This window comes from Saccostrea cucullata, unplaced genomic scaffold (genome assembly GCF_032062105.1).
Source record: "Saccostrea cucullata isolate Sc308-1 unplaced genomic scaffold, CSIRO_AGI_Scuc_v1 ctg753, whole genome shotgun sequence".
Lineage (NCBI taxonomy): Eukaryota > Metazoa > Mollusca > Bivalvia > Ostreida > Ostreidae > Saccostrea > Saccostrea cuccullata.
Window position 1 is genome coordinate 82,618 of NW_026934507.1, and position 21,375 is coordinate 103,992.

The 21,375-nt window shown below is 33.3% G+C and overlaps 2 protein-coding genes across 2 annotated transcripts; one reads left to right on the forward strand and one right to left on the reverse strand.

The window, feature by feature from the left end:
* Positions 1-4,231: 4,231 nt before the first annotated feature.
* LOC134240923 (uncharacterized) lies at positions 4,232-9,585 on the forward strand. The gene is made up of 7 exons (XM_062723034.1): positions 4,232-4,273; positions 4,529-4,549; positions 4,800-4,916; positions 5,085-5,261; positions 5,787-5,897; positions 8,368-8,574; positions 9,290-9,585. The coding sequence occupies exons 1-7, from the start codon at positions 4,234-4,236 to the stop codon at positions 9,466-9,468; spliced, it is 852 nt and encodes a 283-aa protein (XP_062579018.1). The 5' UTR covers positions 4,232-4,233; the 3' UTR covers positions 9,469-9,585.
* A 496-nt stretch (positions 9,586-10,081) lies between these two features.
* LOC134240913 (S-methylmethionine--homocysteine S-methyltransferase BHMT2-like) lies at positions 10,082-18,896 on the reverse strand. The gene is made up of 7 exons (XM_062723025.1): positions 18,846-18,896; positions 15,690-15,880; positions 15,317-15,511; positions 12,375-12,486; positions 11,942-12,120; positions 11,454-11,535; positions 10,082-10,531 (listed from the first exon to the last, which is right to left on the reverse strand). Exons 1-7 carry the CDS (start codon positions 18,856-18,858, stop codon positions 10,242-10,244), a joined length of 1,062 nt encoding a protein of 353 aa, XP_062579009.1. The 5' UTR covers positions 18,859-18,896; the 3' UTR covers positions 10,082-10,241.
* Between the last annotated feature and the right edge of the window lie 2,479 nt (positions 18,897-21,375).

Below are 21,375 nucleotides of genomic sequence, written 5' to 3' on the forward strand. Positions count from 1 at the left end.
CTATTAAAATAACATTTTGAATAAAAACTCAAGGTAAACCTTGTGAAAATTTGATGAAATATATGGAGATAACGAACAGTATTCAGACTCAAAAGTTCTTTTCACAAAAAAAATTAGAAGCAGAGCAATCACGGACATCCAAAACATCAGAGATGGGATCAGGTACCATGGAGGAGTGATCATCCCCTGCCGACCGGTCACACCCATCGTGTGCTGCTTGTCTTGATTGACAACGGAAATCCGTCGAAAATTCAGTGTGTAAAATAATTGCCTAACAATTATTTTGAAAAATGTCAGTCGGTATTTGACTTAATGATACATGTAGATTGTATTTACTGAAAAAGTCATTGTATCGACCAAATGACTTACTAAATGATGAGTTTAATCAACACTACTGATATTCTTGTTTCATCAACATGCATGCTCTTGCGTATCGAATCAACTGAGATATTAAAACTCCGTATGCAGGTTATGAAGGTATATTGCTGATAGCCATTAGTGATTGATAAAAATACTTAAGAACACTATAGTTCATTTTAAAAATAAGAAGTACAAAATCTGCAGCCCTCACGAGGCCCAATTGGTACCCATGGGAATCCCAATAGACTGCTGGAAGATCTGATCTCCAAAAAAAACCACATACATACATATTGTCAATCAGAAACTCAAGCACTTTTATATCAACTTCAGAGTACTTGTATGTACAATTGGAATGTTTTTAGCAAAAAAATTTTGCAAATGATCATCCTCAATCAAAAATCAATTGTAATACATTTCCTTATTTAAATTCACACTAACTTTAATTTACTTCATACAAAATAATACTTCAGTACATGAATAACATTATTTTGTCAACAATAAAATAAATTCGTCGTCGTATGTAGTAGAAATCAGCATTTGCGACCAAAATCTTATTTTTTCGTAATCTACAAGAATGTACTTATTTATCATTCATTTTCAGCCTAATTTGTACAAACCTCATTTCCACAAAACAAGCATTTAATGACAAATCTTATGGTTTTGTCTCTAAAGGCACTTGTTAAAAATTTATTAGCCCGTCTTAAGATGCCTCCCACAACAGGAATATAACGGAACCCTGCTAATTATAAATGGTAAGTTTACATAATCTTATTCTCTTAATTTCTCCACAAAATCTACCTGCTCCTTTTTTGTCCTAGCCTGTGAACAATCATTGTTCAAAAATTATTTTTAACAGTACTTTTCTTTATCCTCTTTCTCTCTTTTTGATAGAAAGGTGACAGATTTCCATTAAATGAAGAAAATGACTCTTTCTTCCTAACTTAAAAAAAAAAATACAATCTAAAATTTTAATTTCGCCTTCAAAATCACAGACGTTTTCCGGTATTCGGGAATAGCAATTTACCTTTATTACCTGCACAAGGGGCTAATGTCTCTCAGTTGATCTATAACGTAAGAGCACGCTCTATTTTCTAAGAATTTCTACAACAAGGCAAACTATTTACAAACAAGATGATAAAACAGGGCTATAGAAAGTCTCGTTTAAAGTCAAAGTTAAGTAATTTCTGATTTTCATAAAATGGTAAGGCTATTATCTACACACCCAATCATGGCACCTGATTCTAACTCCGGTATTTTAGAATTCCCTGCCTGCCCTGGTCCCGATTTGTATTATGACAAATGGAGGTAAGTAATAGAATTCAAGTTTAAAATTTCATTGAAACAATAAAATTTGGGAGCAGAGCATACAAAAACCTCCAAAAACATCAGGAGTGGATCAGGTGTCATTAAGATGAAAGCATCCTCTATCGACCAGTCACGTCCAAAGTGTGCTCTTTTATATGGTCGGGAAAATGGAATCATCTATAGAAAGTTCAGTATATAAATACTGGTAATGGCGTAACATTTGATATGAAAAACTCAAAACTCAGTCAGCATTTAACTTAACGATAAATCGCATTTGCTGACAAGATCATTTTATAAATAATATCAAGCTATATGCTGTTTCAATAAAACTCTGAGCTTGATTACTGGTGTCATTTTCATAGTTCATGTATGCAACAAAAATGGGTGATTGAATTTCTAGTTTCTTTTGTATTGCTAATAAACAGAGGTTTATATCATGAAAGAAAATGACAAAGTGTCACAATTTTTTACATTTGAGCAATTTCCTTTGTACTAAGCTAAAATTTAAATTCGTAAAGTCGCTCGACATAAAATATCTCTCTCTCTCTCTCTCTCTCTCTCTCTCTTATAAGATAATCTGTTTCGATGAAATGAAAAATATTTTAGCATGTTTAGTTGAAAATTGTTAATAACTTTCCATCATACTTGTGAGAACAATAACTGAATTAGTCTGTTTAAAGTACACATGTACATTTCAGGTTATCAAAATATAGAATATTGACCACATATTAGTCACACGATATATGCAACATTTTCAATTACAAAAAAAGATGAAACGTTGAATTATCTAAATGATCAAATCTTGCGTAAGTATATGATCTATTTGATTATTGAAATTTTGGACTATAAATGTGAGACGAAAATTAGCCAATATATCTTTACATTTCAAAGGTAAGTCAAATTATGAGTTTCTTTTTGAAAAAGATAACTCTTTTAAATTGTTTACTCTAAATAAATACTTAAAGGTTGACAACTATTAGTCATATATATAACAGTTATATAATCTATCTTTTCTTCATTTAATATAATCTCTCTTTACTTTATTTACTCTATAATATTGCCAGAATCGGAACATCCACTTATAATAAAATCATGCGTTTTGTAAAGTGAAAAAGAAAAAAAAAACTATGATAAAACGTTAATTCATGACAGGTTATAATAACAAAATTTTACCTGTTATTTAATTTTTCTCACATTCTTGAAGTAAATCTGACCTTCAGCGAGTTAATTATTACTCCTCCATGGCACCTGATCCGACCTCTGATAATTTAGACGGCCATGTCTGCTTCTGTCTCTTCTGCTATCTATTCTGTGCTAGTAGCCGAGGGATCATATCTTCCAAGTAACCGTGTAGAAACATGATTTTATGTGAAACCTTCATTTTTTTTTAAAAGGTACTCTTAATACTAAAAAGAAATGATAGCTTCTGTGGTATCATCATTGTTCCAAGGTTTCTTACGTTTGGAAATTTTGTTATCATCCTCAGAAAAATAACTTTGACATGCAATAAATTTAATAATTGAATATATTCTTTATACGGGGCCATACGAAATCATGTCACAAAAATAAACAGAATTCTGCTTGCCTTCGAATATCGATCCCAAGTAAAATTATTTCTTAGTATATGTTAAATTTTGATATGAAAGTCATATACAGGCTAATATTATACGCCTTTCCCCTTAATTTGAAAAAAAGTACAAATCGGAAGTGTATTCGTATTATTTCTTGTTGCAGAATGAAATCTCTAAGTACTCTTCCTCTAATAACAAAAAAACATCGTCGAAATGAAAATTGAAAAAAATAGACCTTCAATAAAGCAGATCGGCTTCTTGATTTCTGAAAAATATTAATCGTATTAGTTAACGTATTATCCAGAAGAAGCAACGGAAATATCAATGTATTTTTATAAATTAAAGGAAGATTGAATTATATCTTACAATATAATTATTGTTATCTTTCTAAATTCAAAACGTCAAAATTTTAAATTGGCAAAAAAGTAAAGTGCCAACTTTTCTCGGAACTGTGCAATGCAGTTCATATAATTCTCAAAGACTTGTAGTAAGGATTTATATCTGAAAACAAACGCCAAAACAGGTAATAATGTCTTAATGAACTAGAAACCCTGTGTTGGTGCAAAGTTAAGAGTAGCTTTAAGTAAGAAATATTTATCTTGATTTGACATTTACTTTTTTTCTGTCAATTATACATCGAATATGTTTAGAAAATTAGTTAAGTAAGGAATGTAATGTGCGGTTTATAATAAAAGTACAAACATGTATTTTGTGTGTCTGATCTATATCAATTGTACTTTTAAAGAAATTAAAATCATGAATCTTCAGAAACAAACCAGCTAGTACTTCAAGGTGATTTTTCACATTTTCCGATCAAAGATATTTGCTTATGATCAACTTTTTTGATTTTGCTTTATTGTAATATGTGCAATGTATATTAATTTTTATTCGACCCAACGCTCAATAATTAAAGAAATATAACAAGTTAGTATCACTTTCTTCCTTTATAAGCTAACTTAATCTGTTTGTATTCAGTTGACGATCCCAAGAGGAGGAGATGTTTTCGTCATTTATGATTTCGACCTTTCTGTTTGCTGGTAAGTACATATGTGGTTTTATTTTATCTTTATACGAATTGAAACAAAATAGAGAAAACCATTACGTTTGCATGAGGTAAACATAAAGAGGTGACATATATGCGTTTAGTACCATTTTGAAACATGGTTTGCCTCACTAATAAAATAGAAACCTTATAGAACTTCTGTATTTTTAAAACCATTATATCTTGAAGCATCGTAGATAAATCACTAAATGTTGTTTAAAGAAATAAATTGTCTTCTTTTTACCTGTAGGGACTCAGGTGCAATCTTTGTGTGAGTAATTATGAAGTTGAAATTTATTGCTAAAATATATAAGTAATTAACATGCTTTTATTTTTAATATGAATATTCATTAATGAACCAAAACTTTTTTTTTGTTGATAATTTCGGTTGAAAATTTATTTTAGCTTGAAATAAAATGCAATAAAATAAAATAAATGTTTATACAATACATTTAGCTAAATCTAGAGTCAGGCCTTGTGTAATAATGATAGTAGCTTAATGATTTTATCTTCTCCTTTAGCGTTTAAGTACCTGTCTGATTTTATTGTGGAGGGAGGGAGTTCTCTTGCTGTAACTTCTGAAGAGAAGAGCGAGTTTGTCTACAGCCTGTCACGTGAATGTCCGTCAACATGTAGAGGTTTGTGATGTTTTTCAAAAGAAGCAAAAAATGAAAGACGTGTTTCTAATTGAAATAATCATTTTTCTGGATTTGATGTAATTAAATAAATATATTAAAAACGCTCAGAATTTATCATTTATGCTAAAAATTTCGTGATTACATCATTTTATCTCTTTTTTGAAACAGAAGGAGCGGCTTTTCCTGTGAGCTTATATACAACTCGTGACCATAACGGCTTCTTTTTGAAAGCCGAAGACAATGATGTGGTGGATCAATTATTCACCATTCGGGTGGATGTCTACAACAAAACAAATGTTGATAAATCCCTGAAAATTCTCCGATTCACATTTGTCGACGATGACGGTAAGTTTTTATTATTTTATTTGTAAATTTTACATCTTCTCTGATCCAAAACGTGAACAAAGACGAAGGGTCCTTAAATTGAAGCAACTTTCTCTAAAAATTGTTTGGAAAGACAAAATGGATTTGTATAGATACATTCAACATGTTGACTCAGGTCCCCTGATGCAGTGAGGTTGATATGGACATTGTAAATGAAATTCAAAATTTATTTTGGTTTAGTGAAACAGGGACATCACGAAGAAATTTTGTGTTCCTACAGTGTATGTTGAAATAGAAATGGGATTATATCAATTACATATACTGCTTCAATTTTTACCTAAAATTCTTTTTTTTTTCTTTGTTATGACGTATCTTTTAACTTACCTTAAATAGCAATAAAAGTTGCTGTATAGTGTCTGGATCCATTTTGACATCCAAATGCATTAATAATTCAAAAGTATTTTTTGTTCTCAGAATCTATGCTTATAGAAAAGAAATGTTTTTGTTATTCCAGTGTTAATGAAATTCATTTTTCTTTTTTCCCAGAGAAACCCCTCAGTCTTACAGAGGGTTTGTGGAATCCACTTCAAGTAACAGTAGCGCATCCTCCAAATTTGCCTCAAACCGAATATACATTTGCAGATGTTTTAAACCAGGGTAAGAGAAATTCATTATGTGGTGGAGGGTCTTAAATCAGTGTGCTCCTTTTAAACTAGTGCATTTTAACTGACTTTATAGATATATGAATTATCACAAGGTATAGATTTTACTGATCAGGTATCACCATGTACCCTATCATTATAAAACTAAAACAAGAGGCCCATGGGCCACATCGCTCACCTGAGAAGCTTTGACCATTCTGTTTTTTACCAGATTTCCCCCTTGTTATACATAATGCATCCCCACCCTGAAATCTACACTACCCCATGATCCTTCCATGGGCACATATGTTTCAGCTTTTTTGGCCCAGTGGTTCCGGAGAAGAAGATTTTCAAAGATTTTTCCTATATATTTCTATGTAAAACTTTGATTCCCTATAATAGCCCCGCCCTTCCCCCGGGGGTCATGATTCCTACAATTTAGAATTTACACTACCCCAGAATGCTTCCACATAAGTTTCAGCTTTTCTGGCCCAGTGGTTCTTGAGAAGAAGATTTTCAAAGATTTTTCCCATATATTTCTATATAAAACTTTGATTCCCTATAATGGCCCCGCCCTTCCCCCGGGGGTCATGATTCCTACAATTTAGAATTAACACTACCCCAGAATGCTTCCACATAAGTTTCAGCTTTTCTGGCCCAGTGGTTCTTGAGAAGAAGATTTTCATAGATTTTTCCCATATATTTCTATGTAAAACTTTAATACCCCATTGTGGCTCCGCCCTTCCCCCGGGGGTCATGATTTGAACAATTTAGAATCTACACTACCCCAGGATGCTTCCACATAAGTTTCAGCTTTTCTGGCCCAGTGGTTCTTGAGAAGAAGATTTTCAAAGATTTTTCCTATATATTTCTATATAAAACTTTGATTCCCCATTGTGGCCCCGCCCTTCCCCCGGGGGTCATTATTTGAACAATTTAGAATCTACATTATGCCAGGATGCTTCCACATAAGTTTCAGCTTGTCTGGCCCAGTGGTTCTTGAGAAGAAGACATTCATAGATTTTTCCTATATATTTCTATGTAAAACTTTGATTCCCCATCGTGGCCCCGCCCTTCCCCCGGGGGTCAGGATGTGAACAATTTAGAATCTAGATTATACCTTTATGCTTCCACATAAGTTTCAGCTTTTCTGGCCCAGTGGTTCTTGAGAAGAAGATTTTCAAAGATTTTTCCTATATATTTCTATATAAAAATTTGATTCCCCATTGTGGCCCCGCCCTTCCCCCGGGGGTCATTATTCGAACAATTTAGAATCTACATTATAACAGGATGCTTCCACATAAGTTTCAGCTTGTCTGGCCCAGTGGTTCTTGAGAAGAAGATTTTCAAAGATTTTTCCTATATATTTCTATGTAAAACTTTGATTCCCCATTGTGGCCCCGCCCTTCCCCCGGGGGTCATAATGTGAACAATTTAGAATCTACACTATACCAGGATGCTTCCACATAAGTTTCAGCTTTTCTGGCCCAGTGGTTCTTGAGAAGAAGATTTTTTAATGACCCCACCCTATTTTTGTCTTTTCTTGATTATCTCCCCTTGCGAGGGGATATGTCCCTTCATTTTAACAATTTAAATTCCCCTTCACCCAAGGATGCTTTGTGGCAAGTTTGGTTGAAATTGGCCCAGTGGTTCTTGAGAAGAAGTCGAAAATGTGAAAAGTTTACAGACAGACAGACAGACAGACAGACGGACAGACAGACGGACGCCGGACAAAATGTGATCAGAAAAGCTCACTTGAGCCTTCGGCTCAGGTGAGCTAAAAACTAATATTATATGCAGTCTTAAAGAGTATGTGACAGGATGATGTTTGCTCAGACTACAGAAGGATAAAACTGATGGCTAAAAATCTTTTAATTGAAAAATAGATAATAATTTCATGTTTTCCACGTCATTTGTATGTTTGGTGTAGAGCTTTCGAGAGTAGAAACTTTCGAAAAGTATCATACCATTGATATATTTGTACGTGCCTATAACAGAATGCTAAAAATAAATAATTTTATTAATGATAATGGCAAAAAAATGTTATGGTTATGCTCAAATCGTAATCATTTAAATGTTTTGATAAAGCGTCAGAACATTTAATGTAAAACTGCATTCATTGTTCTCTGATTCTGACAAAATTTATATAAAATGCTTATTACTAACAAAATGATTTCTTCGAGAATTATCGTAGTTTCAGTGAGTCTCGGTAATGTATCCTTTTATTTCTACGATAATCTAATTCTAAACAATTCAAATATACATCAATGACTGTTCTTAAACGTCCGGAGATCTAATATAAAGTCATTGTCATAGAGTAAAACGTTGATGGGCGGGGGCGTTATTTAATGGCATTTACTTCTAGGCAGTCTCCTGCCTCTCCACAGTCCTGGCTTTGTAGTAGAATATTCCTGGGAAGCTTTATATGACTCTCTCTTTTTCCAGGAAAAATTACAACACAACTGTTTCCCTTTCTCTAATTTCAGAATTTAACAAAGAATGGGAGCGAGCTCCTTTGAAGGTGGTATTTCAAGAAAATGAGGGAGGAAATAAGACTTTGCAGATCAATCCTATAGACGATGATGAAGTAAGGGATCATCCCAAACAAATTCTAGTTATTAAAAGACTGTCGACGTGTGAGCCTGTACAACGTTACTACCAACATTTTGCAGTTCAAGTGCAAGAAAATGATGGTACGTTATATCTGATAAGTAGCAACGTCTCCCCATTTTTTGTGTGAAAATTGGTATTTATGAATATATCATTTCACTCATATATTCTAAAGAGAGTTTGAGTATATTTCGTTGTTACGTGTAGCCTGAATTTTCCGCCCTTTTGTCCGACTTTCATCTAACTCAAACGCCTCTTACAATTTCAAAGTACCCAATGATTTTTTTGAAATATGATAGATGGTTTCCTCAGATTTGCACTCAAATATGTATTCCGATAAAGCTTTAGAATTTTCACTGTTATTTTTGGGACCAAAAATTTGTCAAAAATTGATTTTTTTCGAAATCTTTTGGATGATGATTGACTATATAATGCTATATATTTCATGGAATTTTCATATTCATTCATGTGGGTCACAGAGGGGTCAAAAAGCTTTAAAATAAAAAATAATACAATGCCTTAACTAATAACTCCTCTTATCTTTAAAATCAGTGGCCAATCATCTTTTGGAAGATGATTGTTTGTGTCATCAAAAAGGTTTCGAAGTTATCATTTATACTAAATGAAGATAAAAAGACGCCTATTCCTACAAGAAATGTTGACTGGAGGTGTCCTGTACATTCCATGCAATTAATGGTCGAATTTTAAAACAGAATTCAAATTATAATATATTGTATTTTCATTTGAATACTAATTCAATGATATAAAGTTTAACAATTATTTTTCTATCTTTTTCAGTGTTCGGGGAATTTACGCAGTGGTCTACTTGGTCAAGCTGTACAAGAGAAGCGTTACCATTCAGGGATTGCTTTAAAACGCGGACTCGGAAATGTGAACATATAAAACCTAATTTCGGCGGAACCCCAATTTGCAAAGGAAACAGTGTCGAAGAAATGCCATGTAGCAGCTGCACATAGGCTAAAATCACAACTGTCCATGTAGCATCTTCAGTGTGAATGCTTGTTAATTTTTTTTATGTTATTTATTATCTTTAGTGTTCATTGAATTCCCAATTTATTTTTATTTTTGTCTTTGTCTATACTTCTTTGATTTTTTTTTGTTCTTTTTTTTCTGTTTTGCTTTTATGCCAAAAATTAATGTTTTTAAGATAATAATAATAATAAAAAAAGAAGTTAGCGAATTGTTTCTTTTAAGTTTAGTATGTGAAGATAGTTTTTATGGTTATTGCTAAGAACATACAGTACTCTATAAATGCCTGTGTGTTTTGAGTAATTACGTTTCCTGTAAATATATATTTGAGATTTGATAATTTCCTTATATAATATGATAAACTTTGATGATTTAATAATCTATGAAGAAATACTATAGTTAAAGACATACAATTATCATTTGTAAAAATGTTCGATTACTTAAACGCTGAATGCATTATTCTGAGCGAAAGTAAATAGTATATAGCAGACAGAGAAATGTCATAAACTCTCTTTTCAATGCATCCTTCACTTATAAACAAAAAAAAATTATATTTTGTATTTTTATTCACAAAGATTTAGAATACTGTAACACAAATTGTATGTCATGTTAACTGAACTATGATTAATGTACACGTGATTCGTAACCATAACTTAACCTAACATCACCAGTCAGTTGAACTAATATTATCTGCAGTGTATACACATAAGAGTGTGCAAAGATAGATAAATCTAATATAGATTCTCTATAATTGTCCACCTCATGCGTTGTCCTTACCAATCATAAATTCCCTAATTTTCGTTGAACGTTTGAATCTATCATCTTTACTCGGCTTACCGAAGATATGGCTAAGATTTAAGTTAGGAGCATATTTCGTAGTTGGCGGTTTTCTACCGTAAGCTTCCGCTAGTTCCCGGAAGTAAAAGGAGGCGTTGCCACAACAGAGACCTATGTATTCCACCCCCGCTTCCTTAGCTTCCACTGCCCACGTCTTTATGTCCGATCTGCTGCACCGGGCGGCCTCCAGATCAAAGGGATATAATGGTTTTCCTGAAAAAAAAAAACCCCCAAAAATATCTTATTGTAATTTTTAAATATATTCTTATATATACCATTACATGTAAAACATACTATTATTTGTCACTGCACACATTTTTTTGCTACACTGTGATGTAAATACAGAAAACACCGTTAATTACATAACTTATAATAAATTAAAATATTTTTAGCATTATATAAGACCAAGAGTAAGAAATTTAATTAATTATTTTCATGAATTTTTCCATTGTAAGTAAACAAATGGTAAACAACAGTGATTTCTGCTCACAAATATTCAACTGTCTTTGAACATTTTTCCTGCGCAAGTAAGGCAATGAAAAAGTCTCAATATGCATATCTTTATATGATATTTTGTCCAAAAAACAGTTTCAAAAATGGAAATAAATATTATCATAAATGATATATTTATATATCTATATATTATATACATAATATTGTTCTGACAATTTTTTTGCAAACTATAGTAACATGAAATATTTTCAGACCTTGGTATCACAGGCACTTGTTTCGGAAATAAATTTTTAATCTTTAATATAATAATAACAAAAAAAATGTCCCTGTACTTAATATGTTTTTAATGAAATGAAATGCTTATGACATGTTTTGAAATAAAATAAGGTAAACAAAAAGTTAACGTTGAAAAATCGCCAGAACAAAGCTTATTTTAGGATAAAAGGTATCAAACTTATGTGAAACAACTGTTGAACTTTTATGTGTACTAGTATGCATCGCGGATATAATATGTCATTGACCCATACTTGTGACGTGAACTTACTAAACACCTACATGTACTCATATCATAATATCCTACTCTCTCACTAGAAGCAATATTTAACCATTATAAGGCGGCTAAGTTCTTCAACTATGTATCGCAAATATGAAATCTCAGAAGATCTTTTAAGGTTAAACACACCATTTTCTGGATCCTTTAGGGACTGGAATGTCCTACAATCATCTCTGCAGCGGAAAGTCACAGGTAACATGGCGACGGGACCCTAGAAAGGAAATAAATCCATGTGCATTGCATTTAATATTCATTTTATTGAAATCATACAGAGAATACATGAAGAATAGTCTTTTGAAGAAAAAATTGTTACAGAAGATGGTCGAGTTGACATTCGGAAGTCAGACACCTACTATCGCAAAAGCTCTTTTGGTCTTTCACCAATAGAGCTAGGGAAAAGAAATCATATGTTATTAAAATTTCAAACACTTAAACAACTACCAAAAACATCCAACTGAATGATGCAAAAGGTTCTGATTGATTAATTGTTACTTATCGCCGAGCTAGCAATGTGTCATCCATATTTGACGCTGATGAAGGCATATACCAAACATGGAAGTTCCACAATGTAATAATACATTATTAAAGTTATAGAACTAATGGAGTTCCATTTTTACCTTGCAAACTTTTTTGATCTCCTTGACGAGTGGTATCATTGTTTTGGGGCCCCTCCCACAATTCAGCCCCACCACCGCCGCCCCCGCCTCCTCCAGACGACGGCACGCCTCAGGAATGGGGACGTCATCTGTCGTGGTGTCGGGAAAGTAGGCCGTCAACGTGATTACCGCAGGCACTCCTAGATACAATGCAAGTAATATCTTAAGATGAACCGTAGAATGCATGGACATATACTCATGAAACAAAAATATTAAATCATCAACAATATTTCACCGATTCATTAAGTATATTAAAATTCTTCATAGTACCAAGTACCTTCTTGGCAACAGGATTTGCTTCATAGCTTGCATTATCTGCATTTTTTATTATAAAATGAAATATTTGGTTAATACATTTTTGAGTTCAATGTTATATGTTTGGTCGAACCCTTACCTTTCCCATAGTCCTGAATGGCCTTCAAAGCAAGCATGGCTTCTCCCAAGTCATTGAAAGTTTCGCCAATTATGAAGTCTACATCATACTCTACTGCCCACTCAATTTGCTCCTGGAGAAAATTAAATTCAATTGTACTTTTGTATTTCTATTAATAAATTAACGAGCTTTATCTGAAGAAAGACTGGTAGTTTGAGTCCCTTCTTTGTTAGAGGTAGGGCTTTTCAAATTCGGCATATAAGAATGAACCTGCTCCAACAACTTTCAACCTGCTTTCGGGGCTATAAAACTAAGAGGAGTTCATTTTTAATCTCCGTCTCACTTTCCCTCCATACATTATTATACATTTTCTGTAGCGAGATTAAAATAAAAAGTGAGCTTTTTCAGATTTATTGCAAGGTCATTCTTCAAGAGAATAAGGCCAGATTCAACATCCGCAGTGTGATTGATAGACTGCATTCCTGGAAGGATCAACCATGTAAGACTGATTCAGAAAGAACATTTCAGCACTCTTTACTTTGGAATGAACCTGCTCCAACACTTTTACAAGGGCTGTTCAATAAATAATGTCCTGAGCTCTATGACATACAACATAGAAATCATTTGACATAAAGCTTGACTTTATCTCATGATTGAATCTTTAATGAATTGATTAGTTTATGTGACCACTTTTAATTACATATTTTCATTGTGAGAAGCTGGAAAACAATGGCTTTTCGAGACACTGCATTAAAATTAATGGTAAAGAATCAGTAAACTAAATTAAAGCTGCTGTAAAACTCGTTAAGAATCCCAACGAAATATTCTCTGAAATATGTGGAATTTACACATGAGCATGTGGATTTTAATGAACAAAAATGATATAATGGGCATCAAAAATGTGTACCGTACTTGGCGACAAGGACTTACAACAACCAATGTACTGTTTGCCAAAATTCAACAAATTATGAGAGACGGATGTTTGATTGATTTTAAGACACATAGCAGAATTGATAAGCATAATTTTGGGGGTAGTTTACACTATTCTAGAGAAAAAAAAATTAGCAGTAAAAAAGCTTAGTACTCAATGGTCACCCTATCTTTTGAAAAATGAGTAAAAACGACAGTATGTAAAAATATCAAAACAATTATTTTAAAAAATCAAAAATTGTTGGTGTATGGGGTAAACGTTTGTCTCAAAGGTTTTCTAAACATTGAAAAGATTGTTAATCAGAATGTTCTTTTGTTATAAATCTCAAAACAAATTTACTTTCATGAAGTGAATCTGTAAAAATATATGTGTTTTTCATATCTAATATATAAAGTTACTTATCATTTAGTATCGAAACAACGACAGGTCCCTTTTTTTAGAACATCGAATTTTACTTCTCGGATAAAAACGTTCTCTGCGCAGTTCGTGTTTTATATTCTAAAATTGAAAATTAATACATGATGCGTGTGTCCAACTTCATTCTATATTTTATGCAGCCAACATTTACTTGTGGAATTGATCAAGTTTAAAATGGTATCGTTTTTGATTGATTTTTATCCGACTACAAGTTTTTAAAAATATTTGCAACTGTCGTCTCCATCAATTAGACGCATGTCTTTTTACGCGTATCGAAGCGGTTTGTTGATCAAGACTCATTTTCATAGTTTACTTTACATATTTCCCGGGCGACAATTGATGATTACATCAATGTTTTCTTGTTTTAAAATTGTTGTTATAAACGTTTGTCTGAAATTCAACTCTCAAAACAAATTTATTGGATGCGCTTGACAAAAACAGCCGATGTCTGAGAAGAGCAAAGAATTGCATAAGCACAGACATTTTATATGCCATTTTCTTAAATATTAGTGGTCTTGTTCAAATTCGTATTCGGTGAGGCGGTTCATTTTCTGGAAAATTCTAGAAAGCAAATTTTTGCATCAAAAAAAAACTTTAACCTGGGACGTTAGCTTCAGAAACTAGTTTTTCATAAGCTCCTCCATCGTTTTTGAGAATGACCATAAATCACTCTGATTCTACAAATGCTCGTAATAATTGATTACCTCGAGTTCTTCATGATTATGTTTACGTGGTCTTTTGAGACCATGTCTTCCAATAGTCTGTTTGAATATTGGAGCTATGTATGGCACGCCAAATTCACAAAAATGAGATAATCATAGTTTCACAAAAGCGATAAACCTAGTTTATCGATTGTAAACTATAGTTTACGGACTGTAAACTATAGTTAACAACGTTAATCTATATTTTACATCTGTAAACCATATTAACACCGAAAACAATCATTTGCGATTGCAAAACATAGATTATCTGATAAATACAGTTTCACGATTTGTAAACTATAGTTTACAAACCGTTAACTATAGTTAACGATCTGATAAATATAGTTTCACGATTTGTGAAACTATGATTAACAACTCTTAACTATAGTTTACGATTGTAAACTATAGTTTACACACGTGAATCTATGTTTATCAACAAAATCTATTGTTAACACTTTATTCAGAGAGATAAACTTAGATTAACATTCGTAAACTACAGTTAACGACCGTTAAATATAGTTTTACAGATGAAAACTGTAGTTAACGAATCGTTAACTATAGTTTACGGTTTGTAAACTATAGTTTACAGTCGATAAACCCAGTTTATCAATTGTGAAACTAGCTTTTGCTCATTTTTGTGAATTTGGCGTGCCATAGCCATGAATGAAACATGTCGTTCACAATTACGTTACAATTATGACGACCAAACAAAAAATTTACGAAATGCGGACTTTAACGAGTTGTTAACAAGTCCCTGCAACATCAACTTGTCTGTGAGTAGCTTCTTTTGGATAAATATCTATCGCACTCATAACACACTCTCGAGTACCAAATAAGCTGGAAGACAAAAACACCACAAGGAGATGATAGTGAAATCTTGTTCTGACGAACAGAATATACCCATGAAAGCTTACTTTGAACATTGATGTGACAGTAGCAAATGTGGATTCGTCCTCGGGGTTGTAAACCCCTGTATTACAGATCCCTCCAGCGAGTAGTTTACCATGCTTTGTGGCTATTTCCTTTGCTATTTGCAGGGCATCTCTGTTTAACCTTTCTAGGTCATCTTCTCGACCAATCAGGCGCAGTTTTTCACGATGTCCATAGTACTACAAAATATCTAAATTAAGTACGGTAACATTTTAAAAATCAGTCGATGACATTCTATTTTTAATGACCTGTAAAAGGTAATATTACAGATTGCAAGAGAGGGGTGGCAATGATCAAGGACGGGAAAAACTAAATATAAATTTAAAAATACTGTAATATTTACACTTCCTCACTAACCGTAAATGCTTCTATGACGTCGGTACCAGCATGGACGAATTCTTCGTGAAGAGCACGCACTATTTCAGGATTGTCTATAACTACTTCTGGAATAAAACCTCCAGCAGTAAGATAGCCTCTTCTTTCCAACTCCCACATATATCCTTCCGCTATTAGGATTTTTTCGCCATTTTTTAAACGTTCAACCAGTCCTATGCAAAAAATTGCAGTGTACAAATATATATGGCATTGCCATTGATATTACAAAATATGCAAGATGTTCTGAGGAAATCTTTGCTTACACAAGTAACTACATTACACCATGCATATTTAGATATTTTTTAATTCATTTCTGTGCTATGCTTTTGCAGCCAAGTCAAAAATGCTCGTTTCTTTTTTTATGTAACTTTATGTATATTAGCCTACAAATAGTAAAAGGCTACCCAAACCATGCATTTCTATAAGACCTTTTGCAGAACAAGACATTGCAATACTATGCAATACTATGCGACTTCGACTGTACATGTATGCTATCGAAATGTATACTGTATAATAGATTGCCACTTCGTATGAATTACATCAACATTTCATTTCGAGTGATTAGAGCGATTCTAGAGCCTTAGATTAAGGCTCTAATCCTTAAGTTAATTATGCCATGGTTTCTAATCCATTTGCGGGACGTGGAGACTAGTCCATACGATGAGACTGTATAAATCGAGGTCCCTTGTCGCATGTAGGTACTAGCACAAAAAGGTTCTCACTTGTTAGAAGCCATTCTTGCCAAGTACAGATTTACAGCCCTCCACCAATGAGTGACAATTCTCAAAGGGAAGCTATGCAAACAAATAGACCAGCAAACCAACTTGTTGTATGTGTACTTGTTTGTATAGTATAGCAGGGAAACAACCACATCGAGAATCAGTGCATTAACCACTTTTGCTAACTATGAATTCCACAGCAATCTATATATGCCTACTTCACCGTGTGCTCGAAGGTGCCCATCTTCATGGCATTTTTTTTCATTATTGCTATTAATGTCAAATGTGGTGTTTTCCCTGAGGGTATTACGCAGCTTCTATCATTACAGCCATGTCAAACAGTTTCGAAGACATACTTACAAGTAAAATTATACAAGATTTGCTCCTACACGACTGGAGAACATTGGAGTGTTATGTCAACTGATGCAGCTGGTAGAGGAGTTGCATAGTGCAAACATATTGATATGCAAACACATTGGATTTCTTACCCTTTCTTGTGTTAGGATCACAGTTTTGTAAAAATTACTGAAGGGATGTTTGTCAGTAGGTGTTGGCACAAAAAAAGATCCTTCAGTGCAGTAAAGTAAATGTCTAAAAGTTGCAGTCCTCAAAAGTCTCATTACGAATGAAAATTCTACAAGGGTACGCTAAGCAAACAAACAAACGTACAGCAATTATATAGTAAGCATAATATCTGTCAAACCTAGAATTACTTTTTCATGCCAGGACCTGCTGCGACACGGACCTCGGTTTAGACAGTATCATTTGAAGGCCTCGCAGCCACGTCCCACACTATATCCGTAAAGTGTGGCCGACATTATTCCGCTGTGGATCGTTTTCACTTTTCGTGCATTATGCTCTCAATCCAAAAGTATTACCCGGTCAATAAATCTTTTCTTTTCAGAATTTGAATATATATGTCGGCATTGCCCCTCCTCTATTTTAAATGCCTTTAAAAAATAATCTCAATTTGTCAAAAATGTGTTTTGCCAGATTTACTAGTTTCTTTATAGTTCGAAACAAGACTTAGAAAGTTAACAATGGACTGAATTTTACTTTGTGGTTGTCATTTTTCGCTATTTTTTCTGATTTACGATTTTTGTAATAAGTTTCAGCCTTATGTAATGTTCCTCTAAAATACATCATTAATAAGAAACATTTGTACTTTTCATATAAGTAATCTTTTATCGAAGGTCTCCTTAATGCATATCACTATCGATCTTTAACATGCTTGAGTCGAAGTTCATATTGATTTATTAAATGGGTTGAAGTTCAAAGTATAACTTTATTTAGTGTTGATCACTTAAGTCCGACTAAACTATAAACGGATAAAGATAACGAGATTTATTTCAGTTGTTTGTTTAAAGGGACACATTTGATTTATTCGCAAGGTCAAACCGTTGACTGTGCAGTGAGTACAATTTGCATCCTGGTCTGTTTCCTCGATCATGATAGTAGGTAGCCTAGTTATCTCCTTGAATGGGAAGAGTTAATATATATATCAGAAAATATTGCTGAGTACATTGATGATAAGTGGAAACGGGAGAGGATGAATGATATATATTAGTGATCTGTACCTCTATTTGGGCATTAATGAATGCCACCAAAATGAATTGAATGTCTTCAAGAGAAATATGTAATTAATGTCATGCACAGTATTGATTCTGAAAATGATTATGGCAATAACCAAAAATGTAAGAATCAACAGATAATGGTTTGGAATGTAGCTTGGTTTCTGTGTTAAATCAGATTAACAATAACGTAACTTAAATCAGTTTGAAGTTTAAAAAAAAAACATACGTATCTTTACTTTTGAACTTTGAAAAGCAAATTTAACAGTTTATTTTAGCAATTTTAAAGGAATTTGGGTTTTGCTATTTTGCAATTCATAATACTTTCCAATAATTGGGTTTGCAACATTTGGCTTCCGTACTCTTGTGTTTTATTTTTTTTTTGACTGCATGTAATTAATTAATTAAATAGAATATACTGAACTATAGTTTGACAAATCTTTTTTTTTTACGTTAACTGGGTTTCACACTGAGCATTTCCAAACTATTAATTTGTACTTTAATGGTTCATTCTCTTGTTTATAGTTAAGGTAGACCTCATTACTTTTACATTTTCTATAATGAATGAAATTCTAGCAAACTTAAATTTCACCATGTTCGCGGCGTCTCCGAATAGAAAAATGTTTCAAAGAAAATACTGTGGTATACATCATGGAAAATGTATGCGTGTTATCTTGTTAAATTTATTAGGAGAAAAAAATGACCTAAATACAACATAAAACTGTAAACAATGAAGCATTGCCCTCTTTTTACGTTATCATATAGCAAAACAAATACCTCCTAGTGGGCAGTACTCTCAAGAAACTAGGTAACAAAGAATGCAAATCCTTTTTGTTGCAAAATCTTACCTTGTTTTGCCATGATCACGGATTTTATGAATTACACGGGCACTGCAGAGGCAAGGTCAAAGTTCTTGTAAGTGTAAGGTGCGTGGACCTCTCTGCTGCACGTTAAAAACTGACTCGTATGGAAAGGGGGTGTTATCATAAGTTGATTGTTGTGCAAGTTAGAGGGGTCGATAATGGGGACATACCGGGTATAATGCATCAACTTGATAATGCCATATAACAAGGAAAGATAATGTATCTCGGTTTATTATTTGTAACCTACATGTACTGTGTATTATGTATGTGTACATAAGTACAAATGGATGATATGCAAATACTCTTCACTTTTGAAGAATTGAATACATACACCATGCAGACTTTTGTGAATTAATCCAGTCCACAACAAAAAAATCGTAATATTACGAAAATATGTAATATTGACGAAAATTCGTAATATTACAAAACATGGTATATAAGACATTTATTTATTATTTTTCGTAATATAATTATATTAAATTACTGACACTCGTAATATTAGACAATCATTGCTGTTTTTGAGGTCAATACGATGAATTATATACATGTATTGTAGCCACCTGAGTTGTTCAATTTTCACCGAGCCCGAAGGGCAAGGTGAATATAATTATACTTCAGGTGCATGGCTAAATCATTGTACATGTATTCACCGAAAAAACAGCAATAATTGTTTTCTAATTATATGCTTAAAAAATGAAATGATTCAACTGTAAATAAACAATTATTACTTGAATGTGACATAAAACAACATACAACCAATCAATCAAATAAAATTTTCATATTAATTAATCTTCAGGGTTTGGGGCTTTGTACTTAAGTATTATACATGTACATTGTATTCGAGGGAAATGTATACAATGCAATTTATTGCATAGGTTATTTGTTCACAGTATTAATATTTGTTAAAAATCATCCTTTTTCAATTCATGTTACCACAATTACATGACAATAAATAATATATGTTCAAAAAATAAAGCTATTCAAAGGCAGGGGGCATTTTTTTTTTACCAAAATTAATTTTGAAAATTTATATAAACCAAATAAAACAAATTAAATTTAGCCACTCTTCGAAAATATTAAACGCTGAATGAGCATATATATTGAATGCTATTTTTAAACAAAGTTTTACCTTACGAAAATATGTATATTACCGAAAATCACAAGTAACAAGAGTAATGTTCTCTGAAATATCAAGGGTGGGCTTTTATTCATAAAAACAAAATTTACTTATTTAATAGTAAAAGAGTTGTGTCGATTAAGTGAAGTCATTTGATCAAACGAGCGATGTAGCCCATGTGCTGCATGTTTTATTTTTTCAGACGCCAGCTTTATACGGGGATTCAAGTGTTATTTCATTTATAAGGTTAGGAGGATTGATTGATTGTATACTGTTTAACGTCCCTCTCCAGAATATTTCACTGATATGGAGCCGTCACCATTGCCGGTGAAGGGCTGCAAATTTAGGCCTATGCTCGGCACTTACGGCCTTTGAGCAGGGAGGGATCTTTATCGTGCCACACCTGCTGTGACACGGGGCCTCGGTTTATACGGTCTCATCCGAAGGACCGCCGCATTTAGTCGCCTTTTACGACAAGCAAGGGGGTACTGAGGACCTTTTTCATCCGGATCCCCACGGGGCAGGTTAGGAGGAAGTTTTACGTCAAATAACCACTTCATTGCTGCGGTCATTCACATATCCAGAACCGTAAACCAAGATCTTGCGTCGTAGTCGTTAATTGCCCGAGACTGAATTAATGTTCCTCAATACATGCTCAACAGAATAAGCGCCGAGTAGAAGTCTTGAAGTCCAATTTAACAACACAAATCGGGATGAGGCAACCGTGGACCTACAAAAACATCAGAGATGGGATAAGGGACCATGGAGGAATGTGCATCCCGGCTGACCGATTGCACTCGCTGTACAATCGCTGACCGATTGCACTTGCTTCTTGTTAAAAAAAAAGGAAAAGCAGAAGACATTTCAGAATGAAATATATGGAAGTAACGAAAAAATAGGAACAGAGCACGCACAGACCTCTAAAACATTAGAGGTGGGATCGGTTGCCATGGTGGAGTAAGCATCCCCTGCCGACCTGTCACATCCGTCGTGTGCTCTTGTCATGGTCTGGAAATAACGTAAAAATCCATTAATGTCTATTGAATGTGTAAATAATTGGACTAACAATTGCAGTTTGAAAAACGTCAGTGAGCATTTGGCTCATTATAAATTGTATTTGCTGACAAGGTCTTTGTATCGACCATAGAACTTATGAAATGATGACTTTAAAGGAGACTGCTGATATTTTTTATTTTATCAATTTGTTTGTCAATAATTTACCTCGTTTTAGAAATTGTTCATACGTAGAGCATGCTCTTCGAATCAACTGAGATATATAAACTCCGTATGCAGGCGATGAAGGTATATACCTGTGTATTGCTGCATAAGTAAGGGAAGTTGATAATAGAAAAGTTAAAGTAATCACATTTATCAAAGAGCTTTGTTGTAAGATTACCA